The sequence below is a fragment of the Schistocerca americana genome, chromosome 1 (assembly GCF_021461395.2).
Source record: "Schistocerca americana isolate TAMUIC-IGC-003095 chromosome 1, iqSchAmer2.1, whole genome shotgun sequence".
NCBI classification, from domain to species: Eukaryota; Metazoa; Arthropoda; class Insecta; order Orthoptera; family Acrididae; genus Schistocerca; species Schistocerca americana.
Genome location: NC_060119.1, coordinates 814,089,305 through 814,107,592, shown reverse-complemented (window position 1 = coordinate 814,107,592; position 18,288 = coordinate 814,089,305). Strand labels below are relative to the sequence as shown.

At 42.6% G+C, this 18,288-nt stretch overlaps 1 protein-coding gene across 1 annotated transcript in view; it reads right to left on the bottom strand.

The window, feature by feature from the left end:
* The window catches only part of LOC124612933 (glutamate-gated chloride channel-like), a 156,036-nt gene extending 138,105 nt beyond the window's left edge, over window positions 1–17,931 (bottom strand). Inside the window, exons 1-3 of the mRNA XM_047141435.1 lie at window positions 17,809–17,931; window positions 10,364–10,445; window positions 1,137–1,249 (exon numbers count right to left, since the gene is read on the bottom strand). Of these exons, the coding sequence (XP_046997391.1) occupies window positions 1,137–1,249; window positions 10,364–10,440 (190 nt within the window). The 5' untranslated portion in view covers window positions 10,441–10,445; window positions 17,809–17,931. The remainder of the gene's footprint in view (window positions 1–1,136; window positions 1,250–10,363; window positions 10,446–17,808) is intronic.
* Between the last annotated feature and the right edge of the window lie 357 nt (window positions 17,932–18,288).

The window sequence follows — 18,288 nt, the reverse complement described above, 5'->3', positions numbered from 1 at the left end:
AAGACCACAACAACAAAAACAAACTAAGGACAACACACACATCCATGCCCGAGGCAGGATACGAACCTGCGACCGTAGCAGCAGCGCGGTTCCGGACTGAAGCGCCTAGAACCACTCGCCCACAGCTGCCGGCGGTTTAGGATCCATGGCGCAAAGAGCACGTTCGAGGTCGTCCCACATATTCTCAATCGGGCTTAAATCCGAAGAGTCTGGTGGCCAGAGGAGTATGGTAAACCCATCCTGACGCTCTTCGAACCACGCATCTAGATCGAGAGTTGTGTAGCACTTTCCATTGTCTTGCTGGTAAATGCCATCGTTCCGAGAAATAACAAACTGCATGTAGAGGTGGACACGGTCGCCAAGGATAGATGCATACTTGTGTTGATCCGAATGACGATATCGCCCAGGGGATGCCACTAAAACATTCCCCAGCACTTAACGCGCACTCCTCCAGCCTGAACCCTTCGAACGATTGTTGCAGAATGTTTGTTTTCAGACGTTTCACGCCCGATGGAGCATGAAACGTGATTCATCTGGAAACGTCACCTCTTGCCGCTCAATGGACGTCCAGTTGAGGTTTTGTCGTGGAAAGCCGGCCTTCGTCAGCGATGAACAGCAGTCAAACGGGTGCATAAGTCAGGCGCGTGCTGCGGAGTCCCACAAACAGCAACGTTCACTGACCTCTCGTCGAGACACTGTTGGTTCATATGGGCAGTCAGTTTCTCAACAGTTGCACTTCTGTTCTCACATGCACATCTCCGCATCTTTCATCCGAGGCCCATGGTACACCACAGTGTCGTCGACACTGGATAGCGCCCTTTTTCCAGGTACCATGGCGGTACGAGAGCAGTTTACAAACTTAGCCATATCGGAAGAGCTTCCAGCCCTTTGCTCGAAATCCAATCGTCATGCCGTTTTTGAAGCCAGACAAATCGCTCCACTTTTGCAATATGACAACGACTGCACTGCTTTCCACGCCACTCCGATAATGCACTGCTAGTCCTGCTAGTCTGGGAGTGTTTGTTGCACGCTGACGTCGCACATAGGCGGTGGTCACATTAATGTGTATTTGGAAAAACGCGCGCGCGCGCGCGCGCGCAGGCCCATCGCGTACCAAAGCGCGCCGTGCTACTCACCTGTGCCATTGTATCCCGGGGGCCGCAGCCGCGCGTCGTAGCGGCTCGGGCTCAGGACGTGCTCCATCACCTGCCTCTCCGCCTCCCGGATGTTAGTCTTCTGATCCGAGCATCTAAAGCAGAAAACCGGTCACCAGATGGCACTCCTACACAAAACGCACTGCACTATAAAGCGTCACCAGTTACACTGTTTTGTTAAAAGTATCCACATACCTATCAGCAGACATTAATATAGGATGTTTCCCCCCTTCGCCTTTACGGTAGTTTGAACTCTGCTGGGGATACCTTCATTGAGGTGAGGTGCGTGAATGTCTATGGATAAATGACAGTCTATTCTTTCTCAACAGCGCCAGTCACTGAAGGTATTGATAAAGGAGACTGGGGTCTGGAATGAGGTCGACGGTCTAAGTCATCCCAAAGGTTTTTCATTGAATTCAGGTCGGGATTATGGGCTGGCCAGACCGTTTCAGGAATGTTATTGTCCATAAATCACCGAATCATATATGCTTCTTTATGATAGTTTGTATTGTGATGCTGATACAAACAATGATCCTGTACTGTATGCAATAACCAACGCTGTAAAATTTGTTCCTATCCTCCCACATTTACCGTTTTCTGAAGCGCAACGCGGGGATCACAACCAAACCACGAAAAACACCCAACAACCGAAATTCCACCTCCTCCATATTTCACTGTTGGCACTTCAGGTTAACGTTCTCCAGGCGACGTCAAGCGTCACATAGCATCGATTACAGAGACGTGTGGCCTTTGAAGAGCAGCTCGACCATTATACCCTACTCTTTTCAACTCCTTACGCACTGCCTTTGTGCTAACTGAACTTCTGGTAGCGCTTTCGAACTCGCGAGTGCTTTCTTGCGCTGATTTCATGCAATTTTCTAGAATCATCTTCTGCAATGCTCGTCGGTCCTTCTCGGTCAGTACGTAAGGTCTGTTTCGTCTTTGTTTAGCTGTGGTTGTTCCGTGTTTCCACTTCACAATCACATACGCCAGCTTTCGACTTGCGCACCCTTAAAACTATTGAAGTGTCTCTGATGCATTTCTTACTCATGTGACGTCCAATGACTGGTCCACGTTCGGAGTCACTGAGCTCTCCCGACCAATCCATTGTACTGTTTCTGCTTCTCTACTGACAACTCAGTAGTCTTCTCATTCTTTAAAATATGTTCCAAAACACCGCGCATACAAACGGTATTCTTCCGGGGCTCATACCTCGAGTTCTGTTGGTGACAGAAAATTATGGTCAAGTGTTTTGGATAGCTCTTGTGCTAGAGACCATTCGCGTACCCAACAGAAGGATCGTCGTACTGTCACTATCCTCCAATACAGGATGAAAATTTGAATATTACACACTTCCGCCTCCTTAGGCAAGAGGAGCAAATCGAATCTCTTTGAATTAGATCTGATATACGGTGGGCTTCAAGGGGCTTATCAAGCAACCGTTAGTTCATACGTAGTTCCTTATAAAGTCCAAAAATATTCTTTTTATCATTTCTTCATGCTAAAACCGGATCGTGAATTCAAAGATGGCTATGCACAAGATATAGCTGTTAATTTTGTGATGTACTTCTAACATCCCAATTTCTAACAGTCCTGAAAATTTTCTTTGTGTCTCTACCTGTTTCCGAGATACGAAGATTCAAATTCACCCAACCTATGCACGTAACATGAGCACGTAAAACCCGGTCGGAGTCGATAACGTAATTTATAAAGTGATGTAGTGCGGAGAAATGTGTTTTAAAATGTCTCCGTTATCATCAGAATGTTGAAGTACTGAAGCACAAGCAACATTTTTGTGCACGTAACAAACCGTCTGTGGTGTAAAATTAGTTTTGCGTTATTTCAATTTCACAGCAGTAAACTAGTAAAATTTTACTGGCCAATAAAGTTCTTGTCATATGAGTGACAAGAGAACCAACGGAGAAATGCTCCTATCGGGGCACAAAAAATGCGAATATGGTTCTGTTTATAAAAAAACTCTCACTGAGAAATGAGGTACCAGGGATCTCACACTATCTTCCTCACCACCTTTAAAATATTTCCAAAAACTTTGGCATATAAACATATAATCGCTTAATGCTGAGAGAGAAGTAGACAGTGACTGGAGAAAATACGGAAAAGTGGGTGTGAGCTAGTTAGGGGAGCTTGTGGCAGTGAGAGATGAGTTGTAAGTTAAAAAGAGAGCGAATATTTTCGCATGCCAAAATTTTTGGGCAAATTTTTAAATGTACTGGACGATAGTAGACGGTGGTTGTGGTACAGAAAGAGCGAAGGAGACAATAGCAGTGTGAGGGAAAGAGAGGAACACAGCGGCAATGGAACATAGTTGACTGTAGCAGAACAGTGCTAGGAAAAGGGTGAAGGAGACAGTGCCAGGAAGGGAGGAGGAGAGGGAATAAGGAATAAAGAGAAGGAGAAACTGCAAGTGCGTGAGAGTCAGTGATAATGACAGACACACTATATGACAATAACAACGAAGAAGAGATAGAGAGATGGTGACAGCAAGAAGAGACAGCAGCAGTGGGAAGGAATGAATAAAATAGTACAAGAGGGACAAAGAGGAGACAGTGAGAGTAGATAGTAGTAGTAGGACAAAACGAAGGAGACTGTGGTTATGAGGCTCGATACGGTGAGAGTTAAGAGAGGTACAAAGAGATAATGACAATAAGTTGGGCTCGATGAGTAAGTAAGAATGGGCAAGTGAGGCTGGATGTGTATGAGCGACTTGCACTAGTGGGTGTGAGCGAGTTAAAGTTAGAAAAGTGTTTGGCATGGAGAGGTGAGCTGCATGTTAAAAAGAGCGCTATTACGTTCGTATTGAGGAAAGTAGAACGAGGAACTGTTTTAAACAAGAATATATTGGACTATTTTGTGCTCCAAGAGGACCATTTTTCCGATTGTCCTCTTACAGTGGCGGGTCCGACCATCACGATACCTAGTGGTCAATTCCGCATCACGTAGGGGTGTTCGGATACTTTTGATCAGATAGTGTGTATGTGAATTCATCGGACAAAAGATTAGTCACTTCCTTAAAAGAGCACCCTGTCCGCGTTGGAGCGCTGTATATGAAGTAGAACTGCTACCAGGCGGTCATGCGACCCTCCACTCCACACCTAAGGCATCGCATTCAAGTGATTTATATGTGCCAGCGGGTCATATGGATTCACCAGAGTAAGATGGGTTGATGTGCAGACCTGAGAGAATAGTAGAAAGAAGCCGTCATGTTTCGATGTGTCTATAACCACGCCGTGAATGAAGTTGCCCTATTTCTTATTACAACGAACGTTCAATAAGTAATACGATACATTTTCTTCTCGGTTAATTTCGATTGGAAATATGTGGAATTTGTTGTGGGACATAGTGGAATATTCATGCTTCAGTCCATGTTGTTTCATTTCCAATATGTGGCGACGCTATAAGTAGCCTTCAAAATTGCGTCTGTAACGGAGGTGCGTTCAATGCACAGATCTGTCAGTGAGTTTCTTTTGGCGGAAAACCAGAACATATCAGATGTTCATAGGCGCTTGCAGAATGTCTACCGAGACTTGGCAGTGAACAAATGCACGGAGAGTCGTTGGGCGAGGGGTTCTGTCATCATCGCCACAAGGTCGCGCAAACCTGTCCGATCTTCAGCGGGCCAGCTCGCCGCACACAGCTGTGACTCCTGCAATGTTGGAACATGCGGGCACTGTCATTCGACGTGACTGACGGATCACAATCAAACACCTTGCTGCACAACTGGACGTTTCTGTTGGTAGTGCTGACACAGGCGTCCACCTGTTGGGGTACTCAAAGGTGTGTACCCTCCGCGGTTCCTCGCCGTCTAACAGAACAAACAGTAACAAAGGCCCTACTGTGCGGAATTACTTGCGCGTTACTAGCCTGATCGTGACAATTTTACTGTCGAACATCGTCATAGGTGATGCAACATGGGTTCATAACTTCGAACTGGAAACATAACGGCAATCAATGGAATAGCGCCACACCACCTCTCCTCCGAAGATAAAGTTCAAAACCTCACCCTCAGCCGCTAAAATCATGGCGACGGTCGTCTGGGGCTCTGAGGGTTTTATTCTGCTTCATGTCCTCCCTCATAGTGCAACAATCAGTTCTGAAGCTACCCTCGAGAAACTGAAGAAATCCCTTCGGCGTGTCAGTCGCCAGAAAAATGCAAACGGGCTTCTCCTTCTCTATGACAGCGCAAGACCTCATACAAGTCTGCGCACCCGAGAGGAGCTCACAAAACTTTATTGTACTGTTCTTCCTGATCCATCCTGCAGCCTGGATCTCGCACCTTGCTGCTTCCCTCAGTTTGGCCGAACAAAGGATGCAGTTCGTGAATGATGTGACGGTTACTGATGCAACAAGACGTTGGCTCCGAGGTCGACTCGTAGAGTGGTATCATGCTGGCATAGAGGCGCTGCCAGTAAATTGGCGTAAGCATACCGCATTGAACGGAGATTATGTCGAAAAATAGGGCTTTGTAGTCAAAAGGTTGGGTAATAATATGGGGTATTGGAATCACTTTTTCAGAAAAAAATGTTGCATTACTTATTGAACGCCGGTCGTTTATCAACACGGATTCTTTAATAGTCACGTAACATGGCGTAAGAGCAGTAGTCACCAGGAGGTTCCAGCCAACAGGGACAGGAGACGAGGGTTACGTCTTGTCATCAACAGTCGGTTTCAACCTCGACAGGACTTGCAGCTGTCCAGCTCAACCAAGACCCGAGCCAACATTGCCAAAGACACCGTATGCAGTAGACTTCTGGAGTCGGGGTGCCTTAGAGAAGGCTATAGCTCACAACAGCACTCGAAGTTGCGCTTCTTCAGTGCGTCAAACGACACAGAAACTGGACACTAACTGACTGGAGGCGTATGGTGCGGTACGACGAATCGTCATTTTGCCCGTTCTCGAATAGCGCAGGGCGCCGAGTGCTCCGACAGTCCAGTGAGGCTTCTAACCAGCAGTGTGTAGAGGTTACCTGCCTGGAGGTGCATCTGTTGAGAGGGTATTATTCGTAGCATGACTTTCTTCCATTTGTTCAGGCTAACAATGGAAATGAAGGATGTTTATTTGTACATTCTCGATGGACAAGCGTCGTCCTTTATCCTACATCTTTACAGTGAGTGAGCTCTGGGCACTCTCCTCTTCCAAGATGACGACAGCCTTGTTCTTAGTGCTTCGTGGATATGATCCTGGTTTCACCAGTAGTCTGGGAGCGTATCACATTTGGACTGCTCCTCTCAGTCACTTCATCTTGTTTCCGCAAGAAGATCTGAGACTGTTTGGACTAGCGATCAAACATGACGCTCAACAGCTCTGTAGTTCATTAGCTCTGCGAACCTAATCATGAAAATATGGCTTCAGTTGGATACAGGTTACGCAAAGAAACTTGTAGACTGTCTTACTCGCCGAATTGGGGCTGTGCTGCACGATGCTGGCATGATATCTCCCGTGGAGGGTGTGACTAATTGTTTTTCCGCTTTGTTTACTTTTACTAGTTAAACAGAAATTCTTTCTGAACTTGTAGCGTAATTCGCTGCCACATGATGAATATGGCAGCTATATTTCCATCGTCGTGGTTATTAAGTTATTATACCGCCGTCTTAACTTCACATGGTAGAATTTGTTATTACCAACTGAAGAAACGTTATACGGGTAGGTTTCATTACAATGCCCAACACCTGAAAGAAATTATTTTCTTCAACCATACTTCCGCCATTTAGATAATTTTTCCTATAAATGAATGAATGGGAACTATAGGACTGTAACAGATCCAGAGTAATAAAACTTGTATACTGAGTGCTGAGGGATATACCTATATGTGAAGGGACCCTATGTGAGGGACAGACTCAGTTGGGAGATAGAGTTCAGAGCTAACTGCAGGCTGCTCGTTACGATCCAGTTTCGAAAAAGGAATTTTGAGGTAGCCATAAATACACGATCGGATTTGCCTGAATTGATTTTGTCCCTTCAGTTGTAATCTAGAAACTGATCGATCACAGCTGCAAAACAGTTCCTGTTTAAAGAAATTACAAGTTTGTGGGGTCTTTAGAGACTTTTAACTGCAATATAAATAAAATGAGTGTAGCTGCAATTAACTATATCAAATGAGCCAGCCGAACAAGGCATATCGTTGGAATTCAGTAGTTCATATGTTAGAACATATCTCTGTCATAGTGACACTAGTTATTTCAACAACTTTAGCAGACGATGAAATTTAGCTTGCATCCTATTGGCTGCAGCTATAGTTCCTTTCCCACCAAGCCACTCTGCCCCACTGATGTGGCATATATTGCGAAAACAAAATGCAACAATTGGGCCTCCACCTCAATGAAGCAGATTTTCTGTGTAAATGCTGTGAGACAAAAGAGCTGACCACTTGACACAGTACCGTCTCCTATATGGCATCATTGCAGCTACCAAGTCAAAAATTAAAAACGTTACATAATGGTACTACGTAAAATGGTTTTCTTTAAATATTTATAAAATAAATTAAATAATAATTTTAATGCAGTAAGCGAAACAATTTTTTGAATCACTGTCCACTGTACTGCTACTGTTCGAAGAGCCACATTACATACGTTTACCCAGTGCCGTAGTAACGGAATACCAAGAATGGTCTCCGTCGAATCGAGAGGTAGTTATGCTTATTTCGCTAACCTACGCGGTTTCCTGCCTAATGTTACACGACTGGCTCTTCAGAGAACCTGGAAGACCTCAACTGTGTTCGGTTTTGTTAACATTAGTATTTAGGAGCTGACGAATAATTAGTTCCACCAGACTTTTGCTACTTCAAGCTAACTGCTTGCTTCAGCAACCAGCACTAGTGCAGTATCATTGGTACAGCGGACAAGCGGTAGTGCTAGTTTATCGAACTGTACTGAGAGGATGGTAGAAACCATTATGAATGAAAATTCAAAACCTTAAACAGAATTGCGTGTTCATGGAATAGATAAATATTGCAAGAAAATTTATCGTTAGTGGGTGATCCTTCGGACAAGCTTCTACATCCCTAATACTTCGTGGGTTGAAATACAACTCAGTAATTAAACTAATCCATCCTGAACCATTTCAGTGGACCTCCAAGGAACTCCAACGTCCATTCAAATATGTGAACTAGTGTATCGAGCCCTTCTGCCGAAACAGTTTGAAAAGAAAACAATATTAACAGAACACTTACTATTCAGAAAAACTTTGTAACGATTCTTAAAGCGAGGAACATCCATATGCTCTATATCCGTTATTTTCGTTATTACTTTTCCTCTCATTGCTAGTCTCATTCTGGAATTTAATAATTAGTTGATTACATTTCCTGTTTCTTTCTTGTAAAATGTGACATCATGTATGATCTTGTGCCCCTGACACTGGTACTACTAAATACGATAAATAAATATAATCTTAAAAGTTCTTCGAATTTTACTTATGATCCGTCTCAATAGATAACTTGCCCAGTTAAATTTGTTCAAAGGCTGCGAAATAGTAGTTTACTCAACAGTGCCATCTCGTTGAGCAACGCAATTAATTATTTCAAATACCAAGCACAACATACTCGACATGAATAAACATCAACGACCTAAAAGAAGAATGGCAAAGAAAAAAGTGTTGGTTGTAAGAATATTATACTGATACGTGAATATGGAACTTGAGATGACAGCTGTAACTACATTTAATTCACCAGTGCTATGCGAAATCAGATCAGGATTTCTGCTCCTGATAACATTGCTCGTGCATCGTTAACACACTGTACGGTTACAAATGCCAACACTTTCGTCACACTGCCATGAAACGTAACGTGCAGTTAGCACGTGGGAAATGGGGCTAGTCCTCATGTGAAGATGAAATGTCTTGCGTGTCACCTTTCGTTTGTGTTACCAAACACGATCCACCGCCCTACTGATGGATTCATTCCAGTTTTCAGGCAACTACAGAAAGCGCTTATCTTTTGGCGCCGAGGAAAGTGGTTCACTGGTTAACAGTCTAACTCAGAGACGGGAGGACGGCAGTTCAAGCCCTCTCCCAGTCATCAACGTATAGGTTTCCGGTAGGTATTATAGATCGCGTATAAGTGCTGCGACGGTTCCCTTGAAAGTGACGCGGCCGATGTCTTTCCCCAACATGGGTTAATGATCCCTCTTCCGTTTAAGTCTTAGTACAGTGAGTGCTACTCAGGCGTTAGAGGAAAACCGCAGATTCAAATATGTACCAAGGGCAAAGAACTCAGGAACCTGTCGAGTAGCGAAGGCGAAAGGGCATCTAAATACCCATGAAAGCAAGAAGTGTTTGTGACATTAATTTCTGAACATGATTGACTGCTTGACTAAGTCATCCACAATATAGATTCGTGTGCAACTTACCGAGTCAGTGTTTAATGCAATATGTAAGTTCCACACGAACTAGAGAAACACAGCCCTTACTATGTCAAAATATTTAACCAGACTGTTGGCCGGCACCTGAACAGTTTTCGCTTTCAAAAGAAGCACGTTAGTACTGCCCATTCTCTATATAAGAGCTGAATCCATGTCTGTCTGTGCCATATACCATAGAATTATTTAAAATGGGTCAAGGAAAAATAGTAATGTTAGCAGGAGAAGCAAATGCTCATCCATTTACACGTTCTCAAGTACCTACAAAAATAGGAAAGAAAACAAAAAAAGACTAACATCATAATTCTTTTCTTTGTGGAGATCACAGAAAAATTTAATTGAATGATAAGTCTTTTAATAAGGTTGTATTTGCAATCAGAGATGAACGGTTGAGGCACTAGGAATAATTAACCAAAAACAGAAACGAAATGCAGAGTTGGAGCAACACATATGCCTTTACACTTACATTATGAACAATTACTTATTAAAGAAATCACATTCAGTTATATAGCACTAGACGAAATCACATTCAGTTATATAGCACTAGACAACAATCTGTTTGTGGCGTTGCATTGTTCCTTCTTAACCTCTTCGTGCATCTAACCTAACTTACTGGTACTGTAAGAACTATTGCAGTGAAACTCTGGTCATGGAATTCTTATACTTCGTTCTTATTTTCTGCAATTTTTACATAGCTTCCATCAAATTATTAAACCTTAATGAAAACAGTGACTTGAGAGTAAAAATGCAACAGTATCTACTTTGATTTACGTACAATATCCGACACTATAGTCATGATGCGTAATGTGTCAGCACTATGAGTACATCTTGGCACTTACGTGACTTTTGACAGATTCACAACCAACAGCACCAAAGCACAAAATCGTCGCAGCTTGCTGGGTGTTGCGCTCAGCATGATTCCTGTAAATGAAATCCGTATTTCAACAGCTTGAAACTCAACATATGTAAAACTAACAGTGCGAAATTCACATACTAAATAACATAGTTCAGCAATGTTCATGTTATGCTATAAGGAGAAGTATACCTGATATGTCTATTTTCTTAATAGCAATTACTAATATCTAGCCACCATGCCCAGACTGATACTGCCCAGAGACGTATGCTCAACCGGTCGAAATGGCGCAGTGGTTAGCACACTGGACTCGCATTCGGGAGAACGACGGTTCAAACCCGCGTCCGGCCATACTGATTTAGATTTTCCGTGATTTCCCTAAATTACTTCAGGCCAATGCCGGGATGGTTCCTCTGAAAGGGCACGGCTATATTCCTTCCTCATCCTTCCCTAATCCGGTGGGACCGATGAGCTCGCTGTTTGGTTCCCTCCCCCAAACCCACAAGGCAACGTGAAGACAGGTCACGTAAAGGACTGTTCTTATGCTTCGTAGCCTCCACAACCTAGCCTAGCAACTTCAAACTCTGTGTTTATAAATGGTTCACTCTCTTTCCTCTGTTATATTGTTCAGTAATTAGTTCATTTAGAACTGTGTGCGTCAGGTATAAAATGAAACTGACCCGGAATTTGTTAAATTAAAACTGTACAAAGTTGGCGAAAAATCTAAACCAAGAAAGTCGGCTATCCGGGCCAAGAGTCGTTAACCGACAATTGGATCCTATAGGAACGTAGTTCCATATCTAACGTTACACTGGCAGTGTGGATGTGTATTCCTATTAAAGATAGAAACTATCTTTAGATTTCTTATTTTTCATTCGATGTATTTTTCAAGTGCATAGATATATATGTAATATCTTCTAACTCTGCAGTTTTACCGGTTGTGATGAAAGGTAAGGGTTAAGAAGTGTGTATGTCATTGAAGATGCAAATGTTTGATATGCAGTTCCCAATGTTTAGAAGGGCCACCACCCTCTCTCCCGGTTACTTTTTAGGATCCGTCACTGAGGATTTTTATTTTAGTTAGTCTTCTTTGTCACAGAGGATGTGGACAAATCGCTCACGCCCTAAAACTCTGGCAAAATAGCGTACTCGGATCTTTTAAAATACGCGCTGAAATTCACAGTCCACTTCGAGAAGGAAGACAACTAGAATATTTTCTGCATACAAGCCCAAATGGAGGTGCCACCATATGAAATGTCTGAGGTGCAAATCGCTAAATATGAAAACACTACGGTAAACAAAATAAGTGCCGAAGAAATTATCAAATTCTCTAAGTTGTGGCAAAAGACATACCTTTATATAGCCCTCATCGAGATTCCTACACACTCTGTTATAACTCAAGAAATCGCCCGCATCTCGTGGTCGTGCGGTGGCGTTCTCGCTTCCCACGCCCGGGTTCCCGGTTTCGATTCCCGGCGGGATCAGGGATTTTCTCTGCCTCGTGATGGCTCGGTGTTGTGTGCTGTCCTTAGGTTAGTTAGGTTTAAGTAGTTCTAAGTTCTAGGGGACTGATGACCATAGATGTTAAGTCCCATCGTGCTCAGAGCCATTTTTTTTTTTTTTTTAACTCAAGAAATCACATTACGATGTCAGCCGTGGCATGGACTAAGTCGATCTCATGTTTAAGTGTAACACAGTTATAGATCGAATAGCATGCATCGTTATCTTGCAGTGCGAACAGAAACATCAAAGCAGAAAATGTCTTCGTGGACATATCCGATGGCTTGCTAAGATACTCGTTAAATGTATAATTGATGTCAAAAAAGGGCAACATTACAGATAGTGAACGCCACGAAGCCTGCTTACAAAGCGTTACCCGGGTAAGGTTAAGTGTACACAGTGAAACGAGACGCACAATGCCGAGGGGACAGTGTTTCAAGTACACGCATCAAAGAAGTAGGAGGAAAAAAGTTCTCAACATCAGCATTCCATTTATGGTAAATTCAAATTTGGTATTAGGCGGAAAAGCCGCGCGGGATTAGCCGAGCGGTCTCGGCGCTGCAGTCATGGACTGTGCGGCTGGTCCCAGCGGAGGTTTGAGTCCTCCCTCTGGCACGTGTGTGTGTGTGTTTGTCCTTAGGATAATTTAGGTTAAGTCGTTTGTAAGCTTAGGGACTGATGACCTTAGCCGTTAACTATCTTTAGATTACTTATTTTTCATTCGATGTATTTTTCAAGTGCACAGATATATATGCAATATCTTCTAACTCTGCAGTTTTACTGGTTGTGATCTTGCAGTGCGAACAGAAACATCAAAGCAGAAAATGTCTTCGTGGACATATCCGACGGCTTGCTAAGATACTCGTTAAATGTATAATTGATGTCAAGAAAAGGGCAACATTACAGATGGTGAACGCCACGAAGCCTGCTTACAAAGCGTTACCCGGCTAAGGTTAAGTGTACACAGTGAAACGAGAAGCCCAATGCCGAGGGGACAGTGTTTTAAGTGCACGCATCAAAGAAGTAGGAGGAAAAAAGATTTCACACACATTTGAACATTAGGCGGAAAGTTTCGCAAGACTACGAAGAATATGAGGACTAATGCTGCAAAAAATTCATAATTTTTGTCGCATAGACCTGAGTTTCGAGCTTAGCAAAGAAGATTCAGAAAACTTAGTCTAAGGATGATACTCTGTTAAACAATCTGCCTCACTAAACAAGTTATCATATGTGAACGACAAAACTAGTTCGAGGAGCGCATTCCATGTTTATGAAAAAATTAAGTTTTGACGTTCAAAGTAGCACCATACGTGGAATGACATACATTACTCGATGGATAGATCCCGGCGAAATGACAGTGTAGGAGGAGTATTGTGGAACAAGACTGCCGCCCATCATTTGATTTTTAATAGACGTCTAGAGCCTGACAGCCCTTCACTTCCAAGGATTCAGTAGTGTAGACTGCAGCCGGCACTGTATCTGTCTTCCTGTCATGAACACAATGATGCTGCCACCTGATCGGACACTTACTGAATAGATTAGACTAGATTAGATTTACTTTCATTCAAATTGATCCGCAGTGAGGAGGTCCTCCAGGATGTAGAATACGTCAGAAAAACAGTAATACATGAGAAACATTTACAGCTGAAACAAATAAGCTAATGTACCTTCTACCGGTCCCAAGTCGAATGATCGTCATTTTTTAATGAACACTATATGAAAGAATCATTTTACAAAGACTCATTTACTAAGATCGCATTAATGCACTGAATTTAAAATAAAGAAATGTTTTTTTATTTGTAAGGCAATCAACATAATAGAGCTACTACAGTACTTATTTACAATGAACACAGTACTGCACTGAAATGGTGCAGAAGTTAGATTGTACTTATACACACACACACACACATACACACACACACAAATCAGTTGGTTCTACTGAGAAATTCATCAATTGGAGTAGAAGGAGTTGGCCACCAATAAATCCTTTAGGCTTTTAAACTGAATTTCTTAGGTTGTTAAGCTTTTTATGGCTGCTGGCAAGTTATTGAAAATGGGGCTTCCTGAATAATGCACACCTTTTTGTACAAGAGTAAGTGACTTTAAATCCTTGTTAAGGTTATTCTTATTTCTAGTATTGCTTTCTGAGACAATATTATTAGACAAAGCTAATCATACACCAGACCGTAGCGGGAAGTACCTTGGTCTAGTTATAACATAGCATTTATATATTAGTAGAGTATTGGACTTTAGAATGAGAAAGAAAAACATCTCCAATTCTTAGTATCGGAATTACGCTACTGTTCAGACCAAAGACGTTATGCGAATGTAATGTAATTGTGTTACACGCTCCATGCGCTAGATCTTATTCCTTGATGGGAGAGAGGGTATCTGTTACCGTAAGAAGATGGCTTCTGTAAGGATAATTCTTGGAAAGGAAAGACGTGATCTAGCTGAGCCTATTGTGCCGCTAGTTGAATAATATAAGTAGAATTATTCAGAAGAACTATGGATTGTTTGTATGAAGTGTTATAATAATATTGTACATTGGAATATTGTGAAGACACTAATAAAAGCCGGATGCAGGAGACTGATGGTGAAGGGACGATAATTATTTCACTCTTTATGTTATTAACCTTTGGTAAGACATCGCAGTGCGTCACTTTGGAGGGTGAGGAGCCTGGACGCCGCAGTCGACTCTACAGCATACAGCTCCGCATGGAGCTGCTAGTTCCTGTACCTGACCCACATTGCACTGAGCGGAGGCCACCGACTGATTTACTGGTTGTCAGTTTTCAGACGAATGTGGATAAATTTATTACATACTGACTTAACACATTGTTGTAGGATTTTCTGAGGACAGCTGTCAGTAAAATCGAGGAGATAGTATAACGTGAGTAGATAGAACACGTTGCAGTTCAAACTAGTGCGTGTTGGTACGTGACAGTGCGGTCATAGAAAGTAAGAGCAGAAAATGTTTTCGCGGGCAGCCACGACGGTGAGCGGTAGAAACAAGAGGCAGTGCTGAAGCAAAAGCTTGCAGACTGTGCGAGCAAAATGTTAAAAATTAATTAAGTCGATAGTGTGCAGGTTATGAGGACGGACACGATGCTGAGACGATTGGGATTCAGGTAATTACTCCAAACAAGAAGAAGAAGGTGAATTTATACAACAAATATCCTACTTGAGATGTGGGTAGACGTCTCATCAAGCAGCAGCTTTAACGACGTTACGGACAACAGAAAAACTTGCAACATTGCGAAAACATGACAAGTTTTATTGCACAGAATTGGACCTCTCCGAGATACATTGTTCTGTCTATGGCATTTTATTTTAATAGATGTCAGAATAAGCAAGTCACAATGGGCGGACGGGACAATATAGTTTCAGAAAAAGCTTACTGCATCAGATTCTTACAAATAAATGAAACATCTGAATTAAAGCTGTCAGTCGTTTATTCATACGAAACGTGGATTTGTAGACTTCACGATGAAAATCTATGTCGTGGAAGTTATACTGAGTTAGCAGTATTGTCACACAAAGGCGCCAGTCAGTGTGTAATTGTTGGGCTATGCACGTATTTGCATGTAATCGTGTAGAGTTCAGCGCTCCACTTGAAAGATTATTAGAATTTGAGGCAAAACAAGCGCCGTAACTATGTAAGTGGTACAGAGGCAAGCTAGTGTTCCGGGGCTAACCACAGCTTACTACTACCAGCGCGATGTCATCATAACGCGTCTGTGCTTAACATACGAAGGATAGCACCATACTTTAGAAGTGAAATTGAAAATTAAAATAACTCTTCCAAACTTCGTCGGTGTATGCTTACAAACATTAATATTAACATTAAGTTTCAGAATGATCAAATGAATGTGTTAGGCAAAATATACAATCTTAAGAGAAAAATATGTGGCACTAAATAATAAAATTTGAAAGCTAAAAATTAGTCAGAATATGTCATAATTAAAAGTTATAAGTCTCAACTTGAACAGAGCAATATTTTGGCCAAAACCCGCGTTTTTACGGAAAATTGAAGCCGCTAAATATTAGACCCACAAAGCTGAAAATTCGTATACGGCCTCAGTTCCATGTAAAACCATCTGACACCAATAAGCTACCTCTGTCAGTTTTCATTTGTAACGAAAACGTCCTTATTCATGGTAGATTAAGTATCATTTGCATTTTTAATATAAAGTTCTGATTACAGCACTTGATTACATTCATGAAATAATACAGCTGTATCAAGTTTCAAAAACTAAATTGTAAATAATAATGGGTACGAGAAATCTTAAACAGGCAGTTCAGAGGTCATGTTCTACTGTTGGTTCCGTTCTAAAAATTCTAGCCGGAAAAGTTTAAATGCCGTCGAGTTAAAACTTTCAGGAACCAAAGCAAACTTAACTCTATCTGTATACAAATTAAGAGGATTGTAAATTGTTAAACGACGGAGTTATTAATTAACATGTTTCTGAGAAAGGGACTATTTAGGTACTCCTACCTGTGCATAGGGCGGTTAATAGCAGATGTTCTATTGGACAGTGCGCTGTGCCCCTATATAAATACAGCCAGAGAGGCAGTGAAAAGAGACACTTTTCACCGAGATATCAGTCTGTCCGCATCAGTCCAACGCCTGCGTGCGTTGTGCTTCGGATGAGCAGACTTGAATGCGTTTTCGGTAAAAGTTGGAAGTGAACTCGCGAGGACTGTACACCATCCACAATCGCTTAGATTTCACGGAAGTATTTGTTTTTGTTCCGCCCATAATGTTGACAAAACCGTGTGGAAAGTGGCGAGGTTTTTTTCACTTTTATGGCGAGCGATTAACTTTTGCGTTTAGAAGTCAGGGCGACAGACCATTTTACTTGGAACATCCCACAGAGGTGGCATCTGCACTGTTAATAATGTTGTTTCCGATAGAGACAGTAATTAGAATACGAAGAGTTATATTTCGTATGTGTGAACTTTTGCAAAAATATCAATCAGTTAAAAATCAAAACTTTTATCTATGGACATAGGTCCTGATACCGCTGAGTAAATGGCAGGTAGGAACAACTTATTTAAGTGAGAACAAAGAGTAAAGTGGACTTACAGACTGGAAGTTATCAGTATGTTCTCCATCGCTTTCTCGTTGATCGCAACATTTGTAAACGGCGGAGGTAGATGTAAAGCACGCACAGATAATTTAAGTGTCTTTTCATAATGAAATAATGAAGTAACAAGTATTTGACTTTATCCGCCACCCCACAAGTTTAAGTCCTTATCACCCCTTCCCCTCCATTTTCCTTGGGCGTAAACACGACGGTGTCTCCACCTTGCCGAGGTCTCCCTTTCGCTTTGACATACTGCTTCTTCGCACGTGACAATGTTTTCAAGCAATGCTACATCCATCGCCGCTGTAAGAGTGCAGGCGCATAGCTCGTCAACGCTAGGACGGAAATTGTGTGAACACCATTTAGCTGAACATGTTTTTCTGCATACATCTTTGAGCAAAATGATGTTTTCATTGGTCTTTTTAACTGTCATATACAGCTGTTGTATCTTTCTAACTGAGTACCTGCATTACGTCAGCAACGACAGGGAATTAGAGAAGTCGATTAGTTGGTTGGTTGCTTTGGGGAAGGAGACCAGACAGCGAGGTCATCGGTCTCATCGGATTAGGGAAGGACGGGGAAGGAAGCCGGCCGTGCCCTTTGAAAGGAACCATCCCGGCATTTGCCTGGAGCGATTTAGGGAAATGACGGAAAATCTAAATCAGGATGGCCGGACGCGGGATTGAACCGTCGTCCTCCCGAATGCGGAAGTCGATTAGTGATAAATGTTAGACTGACTAATAAATATAATGAAGATACAAATATTTGGATGCATGTGTTAACGAAACGCGAAAACTGTGACTGGCAGGCAGGCGGGAGAATGGCGTTGTTTGGCACCTACCTGCTGTGTGTGGACAGCCGAGACGCCAGCGCCCACCTCGCTTCTGCGTGTGTCTGCGGTGGACCCGCAGTGGGCACAGCCTCTAGCCGCCTCATAGCTGCCGGATGTGCCCCATCAGGGTCGGCTCGCCATTGGACGCGACCCACGCCCGGCTGCGCTCCTTTCACTTGTAGCTCCACCACTCACCCGCAATTTGCGACACCTATTAAGCACTTCAGCCCGATCTCGCAGTGACAACGGGTGTATATGTTTATACTGCGACTGTTTGTGTTCCTGCGTAGTTCGTCTCTCTCTCTCTCTCTCTCTCTCTCTCTTTCCCGCCCCCCCCCCCCTCCCCCACTCTTTATCTCTCTCTCAGCTCCAATAAGTATCATGGTACATATGCATCGTACCTCCATTTGGCAACGCGTCGTTACTGTTATTTGTTTACTTATTGTCTTTTACTGGCCTGGTTGAATAGGCACTACATGAAAAAAGAAA